Source organism: Chlorocebus sabaeus, chromosome 6 (assembly GCF_047675955.1).
Source record: "Chlorocebus sabaeus isolate Y175 chromosome 6, mChlSab1.0.hap1, whole genome shotgun sequence".
NCBI classification, from domain to species: Eukaryota; Metazoa; Chordata; class Mammalia; order Primates; family Cercopithecidae; genus Chlorocebus; species Chlorocebus sabaeus.
This window is the reverse complement of record NC_132909.1, coordinates 49,039,698-49,064,128: the sequence shown is the minus strand read 5'-3', so window position 1 is coordinate 49,064,128 and position 24,431 is coordinate 49,039,698. Positions and strand designations below refer to the sequence as shown.

The 24,431-nt window shown below is 52.2% G+C and overlaps 1 protein-coding gene across 3 annotated transcripts in view; it reads left to right on the top strand.

The window, feature by feature from the left end:
- The first annotated feature begins 7,483 nt into the window (after positions 1-7,483).
- Positions 7,484-24,431, top strand: part of ZSWIM4 (zinc finger SWIM-type containing 4) — a 36,834-nt gene continuing 19,886 nt past the window's right edge. The window contains exons 1-6 of one of the 3 annotated variants that reach the window (XM_037992369.2): positions 7,485-7,880; positions 11,994-12,195; positions 16,009-16,365; positions 20,676-20,824; positions 20,910-21,060; positions 23,860-24,027. In XM_037992369.2, the coding sequence (XP_037848297.2) occupies positions 7,728-7,880; positions 11,994-12,195; positions 16,009-16,365; positions 20,676-20,824; positions 20,910-21,060; positions 23,860-24,027 (1,180 nt within the window). In that variant the 5' untranslated portion in view covers positions 7,485-7,727. Of the gene's footprint in view, positions 7,881-11,993; positions 12,196-15,991; positions 16,366-20,675; positions 20,825-20,909; positions 21,061-23,859; positions 24,028-24,431 lie in introns of all 3 variants that reach the window. The other 2 variants (XM_037992371.2, XM_037992370.2) reach the window with 2 other exon arrangements.

Here is a 24,431-nt window from a genome sequence, read left to right as displayed (position 1 = left end):
GGTCTTGAACTCCGAGGCATAAGCGATCCTACCTCCTCTGCCTTTCAGGTAGATGGGACTGGCTGGGGACAGTGCCTCACACCTGTAATCCCAGCACTTTGGGAAGCCAAGGTGGAAGGATCCATCACTTGAGCCCAGGAGCTCAAGATCAGCCTGGCCAACATAGTGAGACCCCATCTCTTCTAAAAAAAATTGTTTTGGCCGGGCGCGGTGGCTCAAGCCTGTAATCCCAGCACTTTGGGAGGCCGAGACGGGCGGATCACGAGGTCAGGAGATCGAGACCATCCTGGCTAACACAGTGAAACCCCGTCTCTACTAAAAAATACAAAAAACTAGCTGGGCGCGGTGGCGGGCGCCTGTAGTCCCAGCTACTCGGGAGGCTGAGGCAGGAGAATGGTGGGAACCCGGGAGGCGGAGCTTGCAGTGAGCCGAGATCTGGCCACTGCACTCCAGCCTGGACGACAGAGCGAGACTCTGCCTCAAAAAAAAAAAAAAAAAAAAAAATTGTTTTAAAAAATTAGCCAGGCATAGTGCTACACGCCTGTATTCTCAGCTACTCACGAGGCTGAGGCGGGTGGACCGCTTGTGTCTGGGAGGTTGAAGCTACAGCGAGTCATGATCACACTATTGCAATTCAAGCCAGACAAAAGAGCGAGACCCTGTCTCAAAACAAAACAAAACCAAAAAGAAGGCCAGGCGCGGTGGCTCACGCCTGTAAGTCCAGCACTTTGGGAGGCCAAGGTGAGCGAATCACAAGGTCAGGAGATCCAGACCATCCTGGCTAACACGGTGAAACCCCATCTCTACTAAAAATACAAAAAATTAGCTGGATGTCGTGACAGGTGCCTATAGTCCCAGCTACTCAGGAGGCTGAGGCAGGAGAATGGCGTGAACCCGGGAGGCAGAGCTTGCAGTGAGCCGAGATCGAGCCACTGCACTCCAGCCTGGGCAACACAGTGAGACTCTGTCTCAAAAAAAAGAAAAAAAGAAAAAAAAAAAAAAACACATAGATGGAACTATAGGCACGCACCATCATGCCCAGTTCTCCCTTCCTAAAAATTGCTAGGAAGTGGAGGCAGGCAATAAACCTGGAGATTTCATCCTGAGGACAGCCCCAACCTACCACATTGTCCCAGGACCACTGGGTGGCCTTGGGCAGCTTTCCAACCCCTCTTGACCTCATTTCCCTTGCTTGTAAAATCAGAGGAGGTGAGTAGAATATTCTTGCTTTCCAAATAATGTGCAGACCCTACCCTTTCCAGCTGTGGACCTTGAGCAAGGTGCATGACCGTTCCATGCCTTAGTCTTCTCACCTGAGAGACAGGCTTGATGTTAAATATTAGAGGCCCGGCGCCCTGGCGGCTCACGCCTGTAATCCCAGCACTTTGGGAGGCGGAGGTGGGTGGATCACCTGATGTCAGGAGTTGGAGACCAGCCTGGCCAACATGGTGAAACTCTGTCTCTACTAAAAATAAAAAAATTAGCCGAGTGTGGCCTGTGATCCCAGCTACTCAGGAGGCTAAGGCAGGAGAACAGCTTAAACCCGGGAGGCGGAGGCTGTAGTGAGCCGAGATCGCTCCACTACACTCCAGCCTGAGCAACAGAGCAAGACTCTCTCTCTCTCTCTCTCTCTATATATATATACACACACACACACACACGTATATATATATTAGTATCTGTTGTTAGAGAATTAAATGAGACATTCTCACCCTCTGATACCCCATTCTCTGTTCCCCCTAAAGTCTACCCAGTGGCCTAGAGTGACTTCTCTGATTCAGCATTGCAGGACATACACTGGAGCCCTTTCAAGGCTAGATTTAGCTGACATAGCTACATATCAGACGCTGAAGAGGGCTGCTGGGAAAAGCCAGCCCCGAGGTCCTGTTTGCAAGAGGAGCACCAGAAAGAGATGCTTTTCATTTTTGTTTTTTCTTGAGACAGGGTCTGGCTCTGTCACCCAGACTGGAGTGCAGTGGTGAAATCACGGTTCATTGCAGCCTCAACCTTCTGGGCTCAAGCAATCCTCCCACGCAGCTTCCTGAGTAGCTGGGACTACAGATGCGCACCACCACACCCGGTTAATTAAAAAAAAAAAAAAAAAAAAAATTTAGGCCAGGCACAGTGGCTCACACCTGTAATCTCAGCACTTTGGGAGGCCGAGTCAGGAGTTTGAGACCAGCCTGGCTAACGTGGTGAAACCTCGTCTCTAGTAAAAATACAAAAATTAGCTGGGTTTGGTGGCACTCGCCTGTAGTCCCAGTTACTCGGGAGGCTGACGCAGGAGAATTGCTTGACCCCGGGAGGTGGAGCTTGCAGTGAGCTGAGATCTCACCACTGCACTCCAGCCTGGGCAACAGAGCAAGACTCCATTTCAAAATAAATAAATAGGCTGGGTGCAGTGGCTCACACCTGTAATCCCAGCACTTTGGGAGGCCGAGGTGGGCGGATCATAAGGTCAGGAGTTCGAGACTACCCTGGCTAACACAGTGAAACCCCGTTTCTACTAAAAATACAAAAAAATTAGCCGGGTGTGGTGGTACACACCTGTAACCCCAGCTACTCGGGAAGCTGAAGCAGGAGAATCACTTAAACCCGGGAGGCAGAGGTTGCAGTGAACCGAGATCACACCACTGCACTCCAGCCTGGACTACACAGTAAGACTCTACCTCAAAGAATAAAAGATAAATACAATAAATAAATAAATAAACATCAAAAAAATGTTTAGAAATGGGGGGGGGTCTCGCTGTATTGCCCAGCCTGGTCTTGAACTCCTGGACTCAAGCAATCCTCCCACTTCAGCTTCCCCAAGTGCTGGGATTACAGGTGTGAGCCACTGCACCTGGCCATCCTTTGCTTGAACTCCTCCCTGTGTGTCCTCTGACCCCAGTTACTCCTTCCCCATAGGTCTATCATTGCCCCAAATCCTTTGCAAGGAGATACCCCTGTAAGTCTAGGGCTCCAAAGCAGCCCCCAGTTGACTTCCACTAGTCCAGCTCCTACTGCTGGGTGACCTCAAGCAAGTGGCTCAGCCTCTCCAAGCCTCAGTTTCCTCCTCTAAGAAAAGGAAGTGACAATCCCCACTTTGCAACACTGAGGGCTTACACGTCAGCGTATATCTCCATAGCTGCGGGCATTGCATGAGCACTCAGCACGTTACTATTATTGCTGTTTCTGTTGCTGTCACTGTGGCAGGCTGTGGTTTCTCAAGACGGGCACTGTCTAACAGAAATACAACTCAAACCGGATGTGGTGGCTCACACCTGTAATCCTAGCAATTTGGGAGGCCGAGGCGGGAGGATTGCTTGAGCTCAGGAATTCAAGACCATGGGCAACATAACAAGACTTCTTCTCTATTAAAATTCAAAAAAATTGGCCAAGCGTGCTGTCTCACACCTGTAATCCTCACACTTTGGGAGGCAGAAGCAGGCGAATCACCTGAGGTTGGGAGTTCGAGACTAGCCTGATCAACATGGAGAAACCCTGTCTCTACTAAAAATACAAAAATTAGAAGGGCACGGCGGCAGGCACCTGTAATCCCAGCTACTCCGGACACTGAGGCAGGAGAATCGCTTGAACCCGGGATATGGAGGGTGCGGTGAGCCAAGATCGTGCCATTGCACTCCAGCCTGGGCAACAAAAGTGCAACTCCACCTCAAAAAAAAAAAAAAAAAAAAAAAAATTAACCAGGGATGGTGGCTCACACCTGTAATCACAGGACTTTGGAAGGCCAAGGCAGGCAGATCACTTGAGGTCAAGAGTTCGAGACAAGCCTGGCCAACATGGCAAAACCCCACCTCTATTAAAAATGCAAAAAGTAGCCGGGTGTGGTGGCACACACCTATAGTCCCAGCTACTTGGGAGACTGAGGCAGGAGACTTGCTTGAGCCCAAGACGTGGAGGTTGCAATGAGCCGAGATCGTGTCACTGCACCCTAGCCTGGTGACAGAGCGAGACTCTGTCTCAAAAAAAAAAAAAAAAAGAAATACAACTCGAGACACATATATACTTTTATTTATTTAGTTAGTTAGTTATTTTTGAGATAGCATCTCACTGTGTTACCCAGCCTGGTCACGAACTCCTGGGCTCAAGTACTGCTCCCCCCTCAGCCTCCCAAAGTGCTAGGTTTACAGGCACCAACCACTGTGCCCTGTCACGTTATTTTATTTTATTTTATTTTATTTTACTTTATTTTGTTTATTATTATTTTTTGAGGTGGAGTCTCACTCTTTTGCCCAGGCTGGAGTACCTTGGTGTGATCTCGGCTCACTGCAAGGTCCGCCTCCCAGGTTCAAGCGATTCTCCTCCCTCAGCCTCCCAAGTAGCTGGGATTACAGGCGTGCACCACCATGCCTGGCTAATTTTTTGTATTTTTAGTAGAGACAGGTTTCACCATGTTGGCCAAGCTGGTCTTAAACTCGTGACCTCAGATAATCTGCCCGCCTTGGCCTTCCAAAGTGCTGGGATTACAGCCCAGAGCCACCTTGCCCAGCTTACGTATGTAATTTAAATGTCCTGATACTATGTAAAAGGAAATGTATGAAATCAATTTTAATAATGTATTTTATTAAACCAAACTTGTCTAAAATATAATTTCAACATGTTAATAACACTAAACATTTGTTTTATTTTGTTCTCTTTTTTTTTTTTTTTTTTGAGACAGAGTCTCAGTCTGTTGCCCAGGCTGGAGTGCCGTGGTGCAATCTTGGCTCACTGCAAACTCTGCCTCCCGGGTTCAAGTGATTCTCCTGTCTCAGCCTCCCAAGCAGCTGGGATTACAGGCGCCCGCCACCACGCCCGGCTGGCTAATTTTGTTGTTTTGTTTTTTGAGACCAAGTCTTGCTCTATTCCCAGGCTGGAGTGCAGTGGCACAATCTCAGCTCACTGCAAGCTCTGTCTCTCGGGTTCACGCCATTCTCCTGCCTCAGCCTCCCAAGTAGCTGGGACTACAGGCGCCCACCCCCATGCCCGGCTAATTTTTTTGTATTTTTAGTAAAGACGGGGTTTCACCGTGTTAGCCAGGATGGTCTCAATCTCCTGACATCATGATCCGCCCGCCTTGGCCTCCCAAAGTGTTGGGATTACAGGCGTGAGCCACTGTGCCAGGCCCTAATTTTTGTATTTTTGGTAGAGATGGGGTTTCACCATGTTGGCCAGGCTGGTCTTGAACTCCAGACCTGAGGTGATCCGCCTGCCTCAGCCTTTGAAAGTGCTGGGATTACAGGCGTGAGACACTTTGCCTGGCCTCGTTTTTTTTTGTTTTTTGTTTTTTGTTTTTTCTGAGATGGTCACACTCTGTCACCCAGGCTTGAGCACAGTGATAAAATCATATCTCACTGTAGCCCGGACCCCCTGGGCTCAAGAGATCCTCCTGCCTCAGCCTCCAGAGTAGCTGGGACTACTGGTTTGTGCCACCACGCCCAGCTAATTTTCTTATTTTTTAAATAGAGATGTGTTTTCGCCATGTTGCCCAGGCTGGTCTCAAACTCCTGGGCTCAAGTGATCCTCCTACCTCACCATCCCAAAGTGCTGGGATTCCAGGCGTGAACCACCGCGCCTGGCCAAACATTCTTAATGAAACATTTTAGGCCGGGTGTGGTGGCTCATGCCTGGAATCCCAGCACTTTGGGAAGCCAAGGCAGGCGGATCAGAAGGTCAGGAGTTCGAGACCAGCCTGGCCAATATTGTGAAACCCCAACTCTACTAAAAATGCAAAAGTTAGCTGGGCGTGGTGGTGGGTGCCTGTAGTCCCAGCTAATTAGGAGGCTGAGGCAGAAGAATCGCTTGAACGCAGGAGGCAGAGGTTGCAGTGAACCGAAATCACTCCGTCTCAAAAAAAAAAAAGGAACATTTTTCCTCGTTCCCTTCCTGCTATGTCTCCAAAATCCACTCTGTATTTTACCTTTCCAGCACAACCTAATTCCAGCCAGTCCCATTTCAAGGGCTCAGAGACCATTGGTGACCATACTGGACAGTGCAGGTCTACAGGGGAGTTCAATTAATTGAGGGGGTGGCGGGGGAAGTGGGTGAAGACTGGCCAGAGGGGCAGCTGTAAGACTCAAGTTTCTCCAGGAAAAAGTGAGGGCTTCCATATGGATGGGCGGATAATCACTGTTTTTTTGTTTTTTGGGTTTTTTTTTCTGCTGTGCCTATCATTTAACTGAATGGAGGCAAAGCATGAGTTGGTTGGTGCATTCAACCAGCTAGGCTGAGCGCCTACCTTCCAGGTGCTGTCAGTACAGTAAAGCACAGATGAGACAAACTCCTGCCTCCTGAGGCTCAGCGTGGAGAGGGAGAGATCGAAATTAAGCAACCACCAAAGGCGGATCACTTGAGGTCAGGAGTTCGAGACCAGCCTGGCCAACATGGCAAAACTCCGTCTTTACCAAAAACAGAAAAATTAGCCGGGCGTGGTGGTCGGGGCCTGTAATTTCAGCTATTTGGGAGGCTGAGGCAGGAGAATCACTTGAACCCGGGAGGCGGAGGTTGCAGTGAGCCGAGATTGCACCACTGCACCCCAGCCTGGGCGGTCTCAAAAAAAAAACAAAACGCCAAAACAGATAAATAAATGGTAACGGTGAGAAGTATGAGGAAGGGAAAATGCAGGGTTCTCTGAGGACACTGGCAAGGAGCCGGGACCGGACGGGTGATGGAAGCCATGGCCGGCTTCCAGGCCAGAGATGGTGGCCTAGACAAGCTGAGTCAGAAAAAATGCTCAGAGGTGCTGGGGTTTGATAAGTGTTAGACGGAACCTCATGGAATTGCCATTTTAACAGGCCAAAAATGGTAACAAAATTAGCAATTTCACATGACCCAAGGTAGTATCTAGGGCATGGAAAGGAGGGGCGGGGTACTAGTTTTGAGGCTCAAGGGATGACCCATGAACCCCATAACCGAGCTCTGTTTCTGGAGAGGGGGTCCGCGGCCCGCATGAGCTCCCTCAATGAGCCTGCGACCCCTCCGCCCCCAACAGACCCAAAACTTGAGCCAGTGCCCAGAGAGGTTGAGTGAGTTTCTCAGGTCGCACAGCTCGGAGGGACGAGGGGCTGAGCCACTGCCAAGGGATCCCGCTGCTCCGTCTCGCTCACCGGCCGGGCTATGTTGATTGTCCCCTCGCGGCGCCCGGAAGCGACCCTCAGTAAACAAAGCCGTGTGTGGGCGCAGCTCCAGCAGCCCGGGGCGCGCAGTCCAGCCCAAGGGAGGCGGGGGAGGAATGTTGTGAATGAACCCCGGGCCCGCCCCGAAACTCCGCATAAGGCCTGGGCCGCGGGGGTACTCCCGCTCTGATTGGCCTCTGGTGCCCCGTGATTGACAGCTTCCCTCGCTTCGCTCTCTGGTTGGGTAAACACGAAAAGACTGGCATCGCAGTCATCGAGTGAACAGCGAGGCTTGGAGAGGGGTCTGGCGGCGCAGCCAATGGCGGGGGAGAGCCGCGGAGGCCGAGGGGGGTGCCAATGGGGACCGGCGGCGGGGGCGGGACGACGGCGGAGCTAAAGCGGCGGCCGAAGCAGCTTCATTGTTGTGAAGAGTCTTAAAGGGGCCGCATCACCCGGCCGGCCCGGCGCGGGTCGGGGGTGGGTGCGGCAGGGGTCCCGGGCCGGCCAAGAGCAGAGGACGGACGGAAAGGCGGGCAGGGGGCGCGGGAGCCGACGAAGCGGAACGGGCATCGGACCGACCCCCCCAGAGAGGCCCCGCCCCGGCCCCGGCCCCGGCCCCGGCCCGGCCGGATGGAACCCCCCGCGGCCAAGCGGAGCCGGGGCTGCCCCGCGGAACCCGACGAGCGCGATGCTGGGGCTGGGGCCGCGCGTGGCCAGGGCCGGCCCGAGGCGCTGCTGGACCTCAGCGCCAAGCGGGTAGCCGAGAGCTGGGCCTTCGAGCAGGTGACCGCGGGGGAAGGGGGCGGGGGCAGGGACAGGGACGCACCCCCAACGCCTTCCCTGCCTATCTTCTCCTCCCCGATCCCCAGACTCCAGAGCTACCCCAATCAGAGACACCCCCTTAGATTCCACCCCCAGGACCCTTAACCCTGCCCGGAAATACCCCTTCATCCTCCTATTTCTGTCCTTCAAACCCAATAACCCATCCCCATCCCTTCTCTGCCATCTCCGCCCCTCAGCGCCCCACATCCCAAGTCAGGACACTTCCTTCTTCTCCTACCAACCCCAGATGTCTGAGATCCGGCCCCCATGGTCCGCCTACAACGCCAGGCACCCCTCTTTTCGCACCTCATCCCCCAATGGTACCCCTCTTTTCCTACCGCATATTTATTCTCCAATCAGGGCACCCCATTCAGTCTTCAGCCCCCCGCTTGGGGACACCCTGTCTCCCTCCATCATAGCCCCTAGAGACTCACACTACCCCATTCCTGCTCTCCAGCTCCCTATCCTACACCCCAAGTAAATAACTCCCCCATCTCTCCAGATTCCAGCTCAAGACACCCCTTTTTTCCCCATTCATTCCTGCCCTCAGGCCTCCAGATTCCACCTGTTCCTTGGGGACCCCTCTCTACTCCTCCAGATTCCTCTCTCAGGGCTGCCCAGCTTCTGGCTTGCAGCAGGGATTACTCAAGTGCCAGGGTCCCTCCTCCTCCCCCACTCATCCTCCCTTCCTATCCTATCCCTTCCCAGAGGAAAACAGCAGGGGCGGAGCCTGGGTGGTGGTCCCGGGACAGGTGCACCTAGAACCTCTCTTCTTTGGCTTCTGGGGGCACTGCCAGAATGTCCCAGAGCTGGGGCCCTTTAAGTCCCCTTTTTCAGCTTCAGTGTGGGCCCCCAAGGAGCTGGAGACATGGCCCAGACCTGAACAGGAAGCACACACGGGCTCTATCCTCTGTCCAGCTTCAGAGGGCGTTCTTTCCTGCCCGGTCTCTCTGGAGTTAGGAAGTCGGCCTGGACAGATGGGTTTGGGCCAAGTGTGGACGGGCAGGCTCTGATTCATGGACTGGAAAATCCCTCCTTAGTCATCTGCCAACTGTCCCTGAGGCCTGGGCTGGTCATTGCCTCTCCCACTTCCCCTAGAAACCCAGGTGGGAGTGGGGGCTAAGGAGGTCCGCTGCCCCTTCATTGCATGTAAGAAACACAGAATAATCTGAAAACCATCTCCAAGTCTCCCACAAACCTGCCCTGGCCAAGCCGAGCCCACAGAAGCTCATGGAATCCTCTGCAATCCTTTGGGAGTTGTTCTTGTTCCCACTTTGAGGAAACTGGGGCACAGAGAAGTTGAGAAACTTGCCCAAGGTCACCCAGCCAGGGAATAGCAAGTCCAGATTGGAAGGCAGGCTCAGCCAGCTCATTGCATTGCCCAGAGCCCACAGCAGTGGCCAGGACACCCCCTCCCCTCCTGGGGCCCCTTCCCAGGGATGGGGCATGGAAGGGAAACTGAGGAACGACAGAGTCTGTCTTAGGAGTTGAAAGAACTCACAGCTCTGAGACCTTGAACAATTGAATTCACCCCACTGAGTCTCAGATTCTCCCAGCTATAAAACAAGGTCATGATTTAGTATCAATGCACCATCAAGAGTGTCCAATCGTTTAGCTTCCCTAGGCCACACTGGAAGAACTATCATTGGCCACATATAAAATACACTAACACAATAGCTGATGAGCTTAATTTTTTTTTTTTTTTTTTTTTTTGAGACAGACTCTCAGTCTGTTGCCAAGGCTGGAGTGCAAGTGACACCATCTCATCTCACTGCAGCCTCCACCTCCTGGGTTCAAGCAATTCTCCCGCCTCAGCCTCCTGAGTACCTGGGACTACAGGTGTGGGCCGCCGTGCCCAGCTAATTTTTGTATGTTTAGTAGAGATGGGGTTTCACCATGTTGGCCAGGCTGGTTTCAAACTCCTGACCTCAAGTGATCTGCCCACCTCAGCCTCCCTCCCAAAGTGCTGGAATTACAGGCATGAACCACCACACCCGGCCGTATCTCATAATGTTTTAAGAAGCTTACGAATTTGTGTTGGCCTGCATTCAAAGTCATCATGGGCCAGGGCCGTGGGACGTGGGTTGGACAAGCTCACACTAGGTGGCTGTGAGAATTTGGAAATTACATACACAAAGCATTCAGCACACTGTGTGCATTCTTTTCTTTTCTTTTCTTTTCTTTTTTTTTTTTTTTTTTGAGGCAGGGTCTTGCTCAGTCACCCAGGCTGGAGCGCAGTGACGCAGTCATAACTCACTGCAGCCTCAAACTCCTGGGCTCAAGCAGTCCTCCTGCCTCAGCCTCTTGAGTAGCTGGGATTCCAGACGCGCACCACCACACCTGGCTAATTTTTAATTTTGTGCGTGTGTGTAGACATGGGGTCTGGCTATGTTGCCCACGTTGGTCTGGAACGCCTGAGCTCAAGCGATGCTGCCGCCTCAGCCTCCCAAAGTGCTGAGATTACAGGTGTCCAGTCAAGATGGGCACCTTAATCATTATTGTCACTTTTTTCTTTTCTTTTTTGTTTTTTTGAAACGAGTCTCGCTCTGTCGCCCAGGCTGGAGTGCAGTGGCGCAATCTCGGCTCACTGCAAGCTCTGCCTCCCGGGTTCACGCCATTCTCCTGCCTCAGCCTCCCGAGTAGGTGGGACTACAGGCGCCCACCACTACACCTGCCTAATTTTTTTGTATTTTTAGTAGAGATGGGTTTTCACCGTGTTAGCCAGGACGGTCTCGATTTCCTGACCTCGTGATCTGCCCACCTCAGCCTCCGAAAGTGCTGGGATTACAGGCGTGAGCCACCGCGCCCGGCCTATCCCTTTTTCCTAACTTCTTCCTGCTCCATCAAAACCTGGTGGGTGGGAAGATCTTACACCAGAATCCCAGGACCCTGCAGCCAGGAGGATCCAGGAGGGAAACTGCAAGAAAGTTCCAGAATGCTAACTATGGGCCAGGTGTTATTGTGAGCTCTTTACAACCATAATGCATATTTACTCTCCACAATTCTCAAGAGGTTGGTGCCGTGGACCTCCCCATTTTACACCTGAGAACACTGAGGCCAAGTGACTTCCTGGGGTCACAGTGCTCCTAAATAGCAAAACTAGGATTCAGGCCTGGTTTCTCTCTGTTTTCATTTTTATGTATGTATGTATGTATTTATTTATTTATGTATTTATTTGAGACGGAGTCTCGCTCTGTGGCCCGGACTGGAGTGCAGTGGCGCGATCTTGGCTCACTGCAACCTCCACCTCCTGGGTGCAAGTGATTCTCGTGCCTCAGCCTCCCGAGTAGCTGAGATTATAGGTGCATGCCACCACGCCTGGCTAATTTTTGTATTTTTGGGTTTTGCCATGTTGGCCAGCTTGCTCTCCAATTCCTGAACTCCAGGGCTCCACCTGCCTTGGCCTCCCAAAGTGCTGGAATTACAGGCATGAGCCACTGCCCTGACTTTTTTTTTTGAGACAGGATCTTGCTCTGTTGCCCAGGCTGGAGTGCAGCTGGTGCAATCATAGCTCACTGCAGCCTCAAACTCATGGCCTCAAGTGACCCTCCTGCCCCACCCTCCCAAATAGCTGGGATTCCAGATGCATGCCACCATGCCTGGCTAATTTTTTGTGGGTTTTTTTAGGTTTTTTTGTTTTTTTTTTAAGAGATGGAGTCTCCCTCTGTCGCCTAGGCTGGAGTGCAGTGGTGGGATCTCAGCTCACTGTAGCCTCTGCCTCCCAGGTTCCAGCGATTTTCCCGCCTCAGCCTCCCGAGTAGCTGGGACTACAGGCGTGCACCACCACACCCGGCTAACTTTTGTATTTTTAATAGAGACAGGGTTTCATCATGTTGGCCGGGCTGGTCTTGAACTCCTGACCTCAGGTTATCTGCCTGCATCAGCATCCCAAAGTGCTGGGATTACAGGCGTGAGCCATCGTCCCGGCCAGTTTTTTTTATAAACACGGGAGCCTCTCTATGTTGCCCAGGCTGGTCTCGAACTCCTGGCCTCAAGCGATCCTCCCACCTCAGCTTCCCAAAGCGCTGAGATTACATCAACCCCAGGCTCCTAACCCAGTGGCCCTTCCTACAGGTGGAGGAGCGGTTCTCCCGGGTGCCTGAGCCGGTCCAGAAGCGCATCGTGTTTTGGTCGTTTCCACGCAGTGAACGGGAAATATGTATGTACTCGTCGCTGGGTTACCCGCCCCCAGAGGGCGAGCACGACGCCCGGGTGCCCTTTACCCGAGGGCTGCACCTGCTCCAGAGCGGGGCCGTGGACCGCGTGTTGCAAGTGGGTGAGTCTTTGTCCCCCGCTCCTGCCGGGGAGGACAGGCGGTCCATACCAGGCCTGGAAATGGGGGAGTTGGAGGGAGGCCTGGGGCCAGGGGAAGGGAGGTTACAGACCTCAGGCTTTGAGGCCCAGGTAGGATTGTACAAGATTTTTTTTTTTGAGATGGTCTTGCTCTGTTGCTTAGGCTGGAGTGCAGTGATGCAATCTTGGCTTACTGCAACCTCTGCCTCCCAGCTTCAAACGATTCTCCTGCCTCATCCTCCTGAGTAGCTGGGATTACAGGCGTGCACCCCCACACCCGGCTAATTTTTGTATTTTTAGTAGAGACAGGGTTTTACCATGTTTGCCAGGCTGGACTCGAACTCCTGACCTTGTGATCCGCCTGCATCGGCCTCCCAAAGTGTTGGGATTACAGGCATGAGCCACCACGCCCAGCCTGTACAAGATGTTTTGAGCAAAAGCTCAAGGATCACCCTAGAACCCAGACAGCAGGGTTTAGACAAGGGGGTGGGGGAGAGGATGGTGAACCAGAAATCAGGGGAGGGGAGATCCCAGAACTTAGGCAGCAGAGCCTATGTAAAGGAGGGGTGAGGGCAGATGTGGTGGTTCACACCTGTGATCTCAATACTTTGGGAGGCCAAGGCAGGAAGATGGCTTGAGGCCGAGAGTTCAAGACCAGCCTGGGCAACACAGTGAGACCTTGTCTGCCCCCAAAAAAATAAAAAAATGAGCTGGGTATGGTGGCGGGTGCTTGTGGTCACATCTACATGGGAGGCCAAGGCAAGAGGATCACTTTTGCCCGAGAGTTCGAGTCTGCAGTAAGCTTGATTATACCACTGTACTCCAGCCTGGGTTACAGAGTGAGACCCTGCCTCAAAGACAAAAAAGAAAAAAAAAAAAAGGAAGATGGGTGAGGGCCACTCTATGGACGAGGATAGAGGTTGAGACACGGTGGTGAAGGTGCCAGACCTCAGGCTTCAGGCCCAGATGGGGTTGGGTTCGGGATTATGAGCTGAAGGTAGAAAGTGCTTCTAGAGTCCTAGACCTCAGGCTGCTGAGCTGGGGAACGGGGAATGAAGTAGTGAGACGGGGAGAAGAGCAGGTCCCAGGTGAGGATCAGAGGAGCAGCTGTCAGCCAGAAGTGAGAGGAGGCTCCAGACCTTGGGCTGAGGGACCCAGTGATGCTTTGGGTCAGGGCTTTAGAGCCAGAGGTAAGAATGATCCTAGACCTCAGGCAGCGGGGCCCAGGTGGGAGTTGGACACAAAGCTTTAGAGCCAGAGGTGAGAGTCTTAGACCTCAGGCAGAGAGGTTGGGATTTCACAGGATTAGAGCTATTTTTGGGCAATGGTCTTAGACCTAAGGCGACAGGGCTGATGTGGGAATGTAGAGTAGAAGTTTAGAATTCTTTTTTTTTTTTTTCAAGATGGAGTCTCACTCTGTTGCCCAGGCTGGGGTGCAGTGGCACAATCTCGGCTTGCTGCAACCTCGCCTCCCGGGTTCAAGCAGTTCTCCTGCTTCAGCCTCCCGAGTAGCTGGGACTACAGGCATCTGCCATCATGCCTGGCTAATTTTTGTATTTTTGTAGAGATGGAGTTTCACCATGTTGGCCGGGCTGGTCTTGAACTTCTGACCTCAGGTGATCCACCCACCTCAGCCTCCCAAAGTGCTGGGATTACAGGTGTGAGCCACCATGCCTGGCCTAGAATTTTTTTTTTTTCTTTTTTTTTTGAGATGGTGTCTCGCTCTGTCGCCCTGGCTGGAGTGCAGTGGCACAAGCTTGGCTCACTGCAAGCTCTGCCTCCCAGGTTCACGCCATTCTCCTGTCTCAGCCTTCCGAGTAGCTGAGACTACAGGTGCCCACCACCACGCCCAGCTAATTTTTTCCATTTTTTAGTAGAGACGGGGTTTCACTGTGTTAGCCAGGATGGTCTCAATCTCCTGACCTCGTGATCTGCTTGCCTCAGCCTCCCAAAGTGTTGGGATTACAGGCGTGAGCCACCACGCCTGGCCAAATTTTTTTTTTTTTTTAAGAGATAGGGTCTCAGCCGGGCACCGTGGCTCATACCTGTAATCCCAGCACTTTGTGGGGCCTGGGCGGGTGGATCACCTGAGGTCAGGAGTTCAAGACCAGCCTGGTCAACATGGTAAAACCCCGTCTCTACTAAAAATACAAAAACTAGCCAGGTGTGGTGGTGCATGCCTGTAATCCCAGCTACTTGGGAGGCTGAGGCAGGAGAATCAGTTGAACCTGGGAGGCAGAGGTTGCAGTGAGCCAAGATCACGCCATTGCACTCCAACCTGGGCAACAGGGAGAGACTCTGTCTCAAAAGGAAAAAAAAAAAAGAGAGAGGTAGGGTCTCACTCTGTTGCCTAGACTGGAGTGCAGTGGTGTGATAATAGCTCACTGCAGCCGCAAACATCTGAGCTCCAGTGATCCTCCCACCTCAGCCTCCTGAGTAGTTGGGATCACAGGCACAGACCACCACACTCGACTAGTTTTTAAGTTTTTTGTAGAGACCTGGACTCACTCTGTTGCCCAGGCTGGTCTCCAACTCCTGGGCTCAAGAGATCCTCTTGCCACAGCCTCCCAAAGTACTGGGATTACAGGCGTGCCCCACCATGCCCGGCCAAGTAGCAGTTTAGGATCAGCTGTGAGGGGTGGGCTCAGACCTCAAGCTAAGAAAACAAAAGGGCTGCAGAGACTGGGGGAGATGTAATGAGAACAGTGGAAGGGCCTTAGACCTCAGGCAGCTGGACTCAGAATGGGACCAATAGAGGCTGAGCCAGAAAACAAGTGAGGCCTGGGACTCCAGATCTCCGGCAGCAGCAGGCCATTTCTCCCAGCTGGAGGCCGAGGCTGGGCTGAGATGACCCTCCATGGGCTTTGACTTGGAGCCGCTTTGCTGGGACATGGTCCGGCTGACCACAGGCTCCTTGCCACCTCCAGCTGGTATGAGGAAACCATCTCCCTGCATGACCCAGGCTGGGCCTGAGCTGCCGAACCAGTCAGATGAGCCTGGCACCTAGGCTGCCCAGGGAGGGGCAGGGGAAGTGAAGGGGAGACCTGGTCCCTGGCTTACTTCATCAGCCCCTCGCCCCGAACGCCACAGGCCTTTGGCATCGTCTCAGGAAATTGAGGGGCTCCTGAAGCCCTGGCCGTATTCATTGTAACCCAAGGATTCAGGAAACCACCTTCAATGACATGGCTATGATACTATTATTCATAATTAAAAGCAAGTGTTGGGCTGGGCTTGGGAGCTCACACCTGTAATCCCAACACTGTGGGAGGCCGAGGCAGGCAGATCACTAGGTCAGGAGTTCAAGACCAACCTGACCAACATGGCGAAACCCCATCTCTACTAAAAATACAAAAATTAGCCGGGTGTGGTGGCACATGCCTGTAATCCCAGCTACTCAGGAGGCTGAGGTAGGAGAATCGCTTGAACCTGGGAGGTGGAGGTTGTGGTGAGCCGAGTTTGTGCCATTGCACTCCAGCCTGGGCAACAAGAGCAAAACTCTGTCTCAAAAAAGAAAAAAAAATCAGCCTGGCGTGGTGGTGTGCGTCTGTAATCCCAGTTACTCGGGAGGCTGAAGCAGGAGAATCACTTGAACCTGGGAGGCAGAGGTTGCCGTGAGCCCAGGTTGCAGCACTGCCCTCCAGCCTGAGCCACAGAGCGAGACTTTGTCTCAAAAAAAAAAAAAAAACAAAGAGAGTGAAGTGACTTGGCTGAGCTTTGCAACTGGGTCTTGCTGTGCGTCACAAACACCGCCTGTCTCTGGGATGACACAGATGGGACAGTTTGGCTTTGATCTTAGGATTCCATTTGAGTGGAAACATCCACGAGCCGGGCGGTCCTGGAGAGCCCGAGCGCCTCTACCACGTCTCCATCAGCTTTGATCGCTGCAAGATCACGTCGGTGAGCTGCGGCTGTGACAACCGCGACCTCTTCTACTGTGCCCACGTCGTGGCCCTGTCCCTGTACCGCATTCGGCACGCCCGCCAGGTGGAGCTACGGCTGCCCATCTCCGAGACGCTCTCCCAGATGAACCGGGACCAGCTGCAGAAGTTCGTGCAGTACCTCATCAGCGCCCACCACACTGAGGTCCTGCCCACTGCTCAGCGCTTGGCTGATGAGATCCTCCTGCTGGGCTCTGAGATCAACTTGGTGCATGGTAAGGGCACCCCGGGGGTCTGGTGGGGAGAGGATGCCCAAGCGCACAGCCACGCCACTTGCTGTGTGCCCAGCACTGGTCACTTACTGACAGGAAGTTGTGGGGGCAGGGGGCGGAAAACGCGCCATGGCCTGCACCATCTGAGGTCATCCACCTGGTGAGTGGCAGATCCCAGATATCATCTGGCCACAGGACGGACGGATGAGTAGTTGCAAATCAGCCTATGGGCAGAGGGTGAGGGCAGGAGGGGAGAGCCTGCGTTAGAGGGCAAGTGGGAGGTCTGGCCCCAGGGCTGAGGGTGTCAATCGATGGAGCATCCTGGGTGTGGGAGGAGAGGAGGGGGACGTGAAGGGAATGTGGGACATTTGTGGGTGTCAGAGGCGTTATGGGTGAGGGGATACACCAGGAGGTGTGGTGAGGGCTGAGAGGGTTTGGGGGTGTTCTGAGGGGCTTGGGCTGCCTAGCTAGGATGGGGAAGATGAGTAGAAGGTGGAGGCATGGATGGATGACCGAGGGAGGTGCTGGGTGAGCACAGAAAGTGTTCATGATTGGCCAGGCACAGGGGCTCACACCTGTAATCCCAGCACTTTGGGAGGCCGAGGCGGGTGGATCAGTTGAGGTCAGGAGTTCGAGACCAGCCTGGACAACATGGCAAAACCCCATCTCTACCAAAATACAAAAATTAGCCAGGCGTGGTGGCGGGTGCCTGTAGTCCCAGCCGCTCAGGAGGCTGAGGTGGGAGAATTGCTTGAACCCAGGAGGCGGAGGTTGCAGTGAGCTGAGATCACACCACTACACTCCAGCCTGGAAAAAGTGACACCCTGTCTCCAAAAAGAAAAAAGTGTTCATGATCAGGCGCTGGGGGCAACTGATGGTGTGGAAAAACGAATGGGTGGGTGGGGGATTTTTTTTTTTTTTTTTTTTTTTTTTTGAGATCGAGTCTTCCTCTGTCACCCAAGCTGGAGTGCAGTGGTGCAGTCTCAGCTCGCTGCAACCTCTGCCTCCTGGGTTCAAACAATTCTCCTGTCTCAGCCTCCCGAGTAGCTGGGATTACAGACACACACCATGATGCCCGGCTAATTTTTGTATTTTTGTAGAGATGGGGGTTTCACCATGTTGGCCAGGCTGGTCTTGAACTCCTGACCTCAGGTGATCCACCTGCCTCAGCCTCCCAAAGTCCTGGGATTACAGGCGTGAGCCACCATGCCTGGCCTGGACGGGATATTAAGAATGCCGTTAGGTGAATGGGAATTGGAAGCCGAGTGTGGTGGCTCATACATATAATCCCAGCATTTTGGGAGGCTGAGGAAGGAGGATCACTTGAGACCAGCAGTTCAAGACCAGCCTGGGCAAAATAGTGAGCTACAAAAAAAAAACAGAAGTAGCTGGGTGTGATGGCAAATGCACGCCTGTAGATACTTAGGAAGCTGAGATGGGAGGATCATGAGCCTGGGAGGTAAAGGCTGCAGTCAGCTATGATCACGCCACTAAAATTCTAACCTGATGACAGACTGAGACCCTAACTGAAAAAAAAAAAGAAAAAAAAGAAGGGAAGGACGGAATTGATGGTGATTGGAGGTGAGGATAAGTGTTTGGGTGGCGAGGGCTTTAACTAGTAGGTTTAAGGTAGACAGATAGTGGTGGACAGATGAAGTCAGTGAAAGAATGAAAGATCCAATGGGTACATGGATTGGGAGTGAGTTGATGGGTGAATGGAAGATTCATGTATGTGGGCCGAGTGGGCGGGCGCTTTGTGTAGGGTGGATGGATGGACGAATGGGATAGTGGGTGTTTTGAGAGGTACATATGAATGGATGGTTTGATAATGAATGGATGGTTTAATGGAAGAATAGAGAGTTAGGGTTAGTTACTGGGTGATAACTAGGATTAGTTATTGGATGATAGTTATTGGGTGGGGTGGATAGTGTACTTGTGTGAGTCAGTGGACAAATGGGAGGGTGGGTATTCTGAGTGGTTGGTTCACGTGGATTGGAAAGTTAAAAGGGGTGAGTGGGCAGATAGATCAATAAGATGAGTAGATGGGTGGGAATTATGGGTAGGGTGGATGATGGACTGATGGGGTAGGTGGTTGTTTAAGGGGTATGAATATGGGGGACACGGCCAAGTAGATACAGACTGTCATGACTCGGGTGGGGGTGGATGAGCGGGTGGTGTTTCAGGTTAGACAGATGAGTAAACAGATGGGTGGGTGGTGTTTTGAGTGGGATGGGTAAATGAATGGGTAAGGATGGGTAGATGGATGGATGTGTAGTGTTTCAGGAGAGATAGATGAATGGATTGGATGGATAAGTAAATGGATGAATGAACAAATGGATGAATGAGCTCCTGGTGTTTTGGGCAAGATAGCTGGGTGGGTGGGTGGATGGATGGATGGGTGGATATTATTACGGGTGAGATAGATGGATTGGATGGATGACTCAGTGAGTAAATGAGCAAATGGATGAATGAGCTGGTGGTGTTTTGGACAAGATGGATGGATGGATGGATGGATGGATGGATGGATGGATGGATGGATGCATGGATGGATGGATGGATACATGGATGGATGGATGGATGGATGGATGGATGCATGGATGGATACATGGATGGATGGATGCATGGATGGATACATGGATGGATGGATGCATGGATGGATGGATGGATGGATGGATACATGGATGGATGGATGGATGGATGGATGGATGGATACATGGATGGATGGATGGATGGATGGATGCATGGATGGTTGGATGGATGGATGGATCGATGGATGGATGGATGCATGCATGGATGGATAGATGGATGGTTGGATGGATGCATGGATGGATGGATGGATGGTTGGATGGATGCATGGATGGACGGATGGATGGATGCATGGATGGATGGATGGATGGATGCACGGATGGATGGATGCACGGATGCATGGATGGATGGATGGATGGATGGATGCATGGATGGTTGGACGGATGGATGGATGGATGGATGGATGCATGCATGCATGCGTGCATGGATGGATAGATGGATGGTTGGATGGATGCATGGATGGATGGATGGATGGTTGGACGGATGCATGGATGGACGGATGGATGGATGCATGGATGGATGGATGGATGGATGCACAGATGGATGGATGGATGCACGGATGCATGGATGGATGCACGGATGGATGGATGCACGGATGGATGGATGGATGGATGGATGGATGGATGCATGGATGCATGGATGGATGGATGGATGCATGGGTGGATGGATGGATGGATGGGTGGGTGTGTGAGTGTGTTGTGTTTCAGGTGAGATAGATGAATGGATTGGATGGGTGATGTATTATTCTGTTCTCACACTGCTATGAAGACATACCTGAAATGGGGTAATTTAAAATAAACAGGTTTAATCGGCTCATAGTTCTGCAGGCTACACAGGCTTCTGCATTTGGGGAGGCCTCAGGAAACTTACAGTCATGGCAGAAGGCGAAGGAGAAGCAAGCACATCTTCACATGGCTGGCAGGAGAGAGAGAGCAAAGGGGGAGATGCTATACACTTTCAAACAACCAGATCTCATGAGAACTCTATCATGAGACAACACTAAAGGGATGGTGCTACGCCATTAGAAACCATCCCCATGATCCAATCACCTCCCTCCAGGCCCCACTTCCAACACTGGGGATCATAATTCAACATGAGATTTGGGTGGAGACACAGAACCAAACCATATCAGATGACTAAGTGGATGAATGAGAAAATGGATGAATGAGCTAGTCATGTTTAGGACAAGATAGATGGATTGATGGAGGGATGGATGGATGGATAAATAGATAAATAGATTTCGGGTGGGATGGACAAGTGGGTGGGTGGGGTTTAAGTGGGATGGATGGAACTTTGGAATGGGTTGGGTGACTTGGAAGAACGGATGGATGGGTCAGGTGCGGTGGCTCATGCCTGTAATCCAGCACTTTGGAAGTCAAGGTGGGTGGATCACCTCAGGTCAGGAGTTTGAAACCAGCCTGACCAACATGGTGAAATCCCACCTGTACTAAAAATAACCAAAAAATTGGCCAGGTGTGGTGGGGTGTGCCTGTAATCCCAGCTACTTGGGAGGCTGATACAGGAGAATCACTTGAACCCGGGAGACAGAGGTTGCAGTCAGCGAAGATCGTGCTACAGCACTCCAGCCTGGGCAAGAAGAGCCAAACTCCGTCTCAAAAAAAAAAAAGAAAAAGAAAAAAAAAGACAGATGGCAGGGGCAGTCGCTATCTCTCCGCAACCCCCAACCCCAGTCCCAGCCTCAGCTTCCTTTCCCTCCCTCCCCACAGGCGCCCCAGACCCCACCGCTGGCGCAGGAATCGAGGACGCCAACTGCTGGCACCTGGACGAGGAGCAGATCCAGGAGCAGGTGAAGCAACTGCTGTCCAACGGCGGCTACTACGGGGCTAGCCAGCAGCTGCGCTCCATGTTCAGCAAGGTGCCGTGCGGACCGGCGGGGCACGGGGTGCAGAAGGCCCCGGTGGACGCCCCAGCCCTTCCTCACCACCCTGTCCCCGGCACAGGTGCGGGAGATGCTGCGAATGCGGGACTCCAACGGGGCGCGCATGCTGATCCTCATGACCGAGCAGTTCCTGCAGGACCCGCGCCTGGCCCTGTGGCGGCAGCAGGGCGCCGGCATGACGGACAAGTGCCGGCAGCTCTGGGATGAGCTGGGTGAGGCCCGAACCCCGGTGCGTGGTGGACACTGGGGCTTCGGCTCCCATGGGGGCTGGCCCACTCCGAGATTAGGGTCTGTTCCCTGAATCCGCCCTCTATTCGTTTGGCAAACATGTATGAGCGCCTCCAAAGTGCCAGGCATGGTACTGGGAACTGGTGGTCAGCAGAGAACAAGAGAGTGAAAATCCTGTTCACGTGGATCTGATAGGAGGCACAGACAATCAAATGTCATTGGCCCAGGGGTTGATACACATGTTTTCTTTGTTTTGAGACAGGGTCTCACTCTATTGCCCAGGCGGGCATGCAGCGCCACAATCTCGGCTGACTGCAACCTCTGCCTCCCAGACTCAAGTTATCCTACACCTCAGCCTCCCAAGTAGCTGGGTCTACAGGTGCACACCACCACATCCAGCTAATTTTTAATTTTTTGAAGAGACAGGGTCTCACTATCTTGCCAAGTCTGGTCTTGAACTCCTGGACTCAAGCAGTCCTCTCGCCCAGCCTCCCAAAGTACTGAGATGACATGCATGAACCACCACGCCCAGCCTACATGTTTTCTTTCTTTCTTTTTTTCTTTTGTTAGAGACAGGATCTCACTGTGTGCCCAGGCTGAAGTATAGTGGCACAATCATGGCTCACCATAACCTCAAACTCTTGGGCTCAAGTGATCCTCTGGCCTTGGCCTCTCAAAGTGCTGGGATGACAGGCATGAGCCACCATACCAAGCTGACATATGTTTGTTTTTTTGTTTTTCTCTTTTCAAGACAAGAGTCTCACCCTGTCTCCCAGGCTGGAGTGCAGGGGCACAATCTCAGCTCACTGCAATCTCTGCCTCCTGGGTTCAAGTGATTCTCCTGCCTCAGCCTCCTGAGTAGCTGGGATTACAGGCGTGTGCCACCTGTAGAGACGGGGTTTCACCATGTGGATCAGGCTGGTCTCGAATTCCTGACTTCGTGATCCACCCACCTCGACCTCCCAAAGTTCTGGGATTACAGGCATGAGCCACCGCACCCGGCCAACATATGTTTTCTGTAAGAGCCGCAGAGTTAATGTTATTCAGCCCTGCAGGCCATTTGATCTCTGTCATGACAACCTAACTCTGTCCATTATAGTAAAGAAAAAGCAGACACAGACATATATACCAAACGGGCATAGTGGCATTTCAATAAAACTTTATTTAAGAGCTGGGAGGCCAGGTGCAGTGGCTCACACCTGTAATCCCAGCACTTTGCAGGGAGGTAGGAGGATCACTTGGGCCCTGGAGGTTGAAGCTGCAGTGAGCCACGATCATGCCAGTGCTCTCCAGCCCGGGCAACAGAGCAAGACCCTGTCTCAACAACAAAAACAACAAAAAGGGGCTTGGCACAGTGGTGGGATCCTGTACTTCCAACTACTTGGAAGGCTGAGGCAGGAGGATTATTTGAGCCCAGGAGTTTGAGTGCAGTTTAGACAACATGGTGAGACCCTGTCTAAAAGTTTTTTAAAGACCAGCTTTATTTATGGATACTTATTAATGTATTTGAATTTTATATTATTCCCACAAGTTGCAAAATAATCTTTTGGTTTTGTTTCCCTGACCATTTAAAAATGGAAAAATAGGCCCGGTTGCAGTGGTTCACACCTGTAATCCCAGCAGTTTGGGAGGCCGAGGTGGGCAGATCACTGGCCAACATGGTGAAACCCCATCTTTACTAAAAGTACAAAAATTAGCTGGGCATTGTGGCAGACGCCTGTAATCCCAGCTACTCGGGAGGCTAAGGCAGGAGAATCGCTTGAACCCAAGGTGGAGGTTACAGTGAGCTGAGATTGCGCCACTGCACTCCAGCCTGGGTGACAGACTGAGACTCTGTCTCAAAAAGTAAATAAATAAAAACAAATACAAATAAAAATGGAAAAATAAATCTTAGCAGGCAGGCTAATCAAAAATAAAGGGTGGTTCAGTTTTCACCGTGGGCAGTGGTTTGCTACGTTGCTGACCCCTGTGTTAGATTGTGGTAAGTGCTACCCAGAAAACCCCAAAACACCTTGAGAGGAGTCTGGAGGCCTGGTTTGGTATTTATTTATTTATTTATTTATTTATTGAGATTGAGTCTTACTCTGTTGCCCAGGCTGGAGGGCAGTGGTGTGATCTCAGCTTCCTGCAACCTCTGCCTCCTGGGTTCAAGCAATTCATGCGCCTCAGCCTCCCAAGTAGCTAGGACTACAGAGGCCTGGGTTGAAATCCCAACTTTTTTTTTTTTTTTTTTTTTTTTTTTTTTTTTTTTTTTTTTTTTTGAGATGGAGCTTTGCTCTTTTTGCCCAGGCTGGAGTGCAGTGGTGTGATCTCATCTCATTGCAGCCTCCACCTCCCGGGTTCAAGCCATTCTCCTGCCTCAGCCTCCCAAGTAGCTGGGATTACAGGCGCCCACCACCATGCCCGGCTTTTTTTTTTTTTTTTTTTTTTTGTATTAGTAGAGACAGGGTTTCACCATGTTGGCCAGGCTGTTCTTAAACTCTTAACCTCAGGTAATCCGCCCGCCACAGCCTTCCAAAGTGCTGGGATTACAGGCGTGAGTCACTGCGCCTGACCCTCTAATCCCAACTTCTAACTTACCAGCGGTGTGAGCCTGTGCAAGCCGTGTTACATCTCCGTGCCTCAGTTTGCTTGTCTGTAAGGTGTAAAGGCTGTGGGTTGCAACTTCCAAGGGTCGAGGTGAGGGGTTAGCATATCATCAAGTGGCACACAGTGGGCACTGCGGAAGTGTGTGTCACTGCCGCTGTTGGCAGGAATATTGAGCCTGCCCCGTGCCTCCTCAGGGGCCCTGTGGGTTTGCGTCGTCCTCAGCCCCCACTGCAAACCAGAGGAAAGGGCAGGCTGGCTCCAGCTGCTCAGCAGGTGGGACAAGCTCGACGTGTGCCCACTGGAAGAAGGCAACTACTCCTTCGACGGCCCCAGCCTGCAGCCCACCGTGGCCCCCATCCCAGGTAGGAGAGAGGGGTCTTTACCATGCCCCCCAAAACCATCACGACTAACTGTGGCCCCACTTATCATCATGGTACTCTTCCCAGGAGCGACAGAGAGTGGGGCAGAGCAAAGCGGACCCCAGTCCTTGGCTGTCCTCCCAGGACTAATCCCAACTTGTCCAGCCAGGAAAGAGTGAGTGCCGAGGGCAGGAGCAATGGCAGCCCAAGTGGACAAGTGAAGTAAAATGCTTAAAACACCTGCAGTCCTGGGCTGGTCTGGCTTGGCTTCCTACTAGTTATGGGAGCAAAGAGATGGTGAGAGAGGAAAAAAGATAGGAGGACTCAAACAGGAGAAAGTGAGATACTGAGGAGAGAGAGACAAGTGAAGAGAGGCAGAGATGGATAGAGAGAGGGAAGAGGCAGAC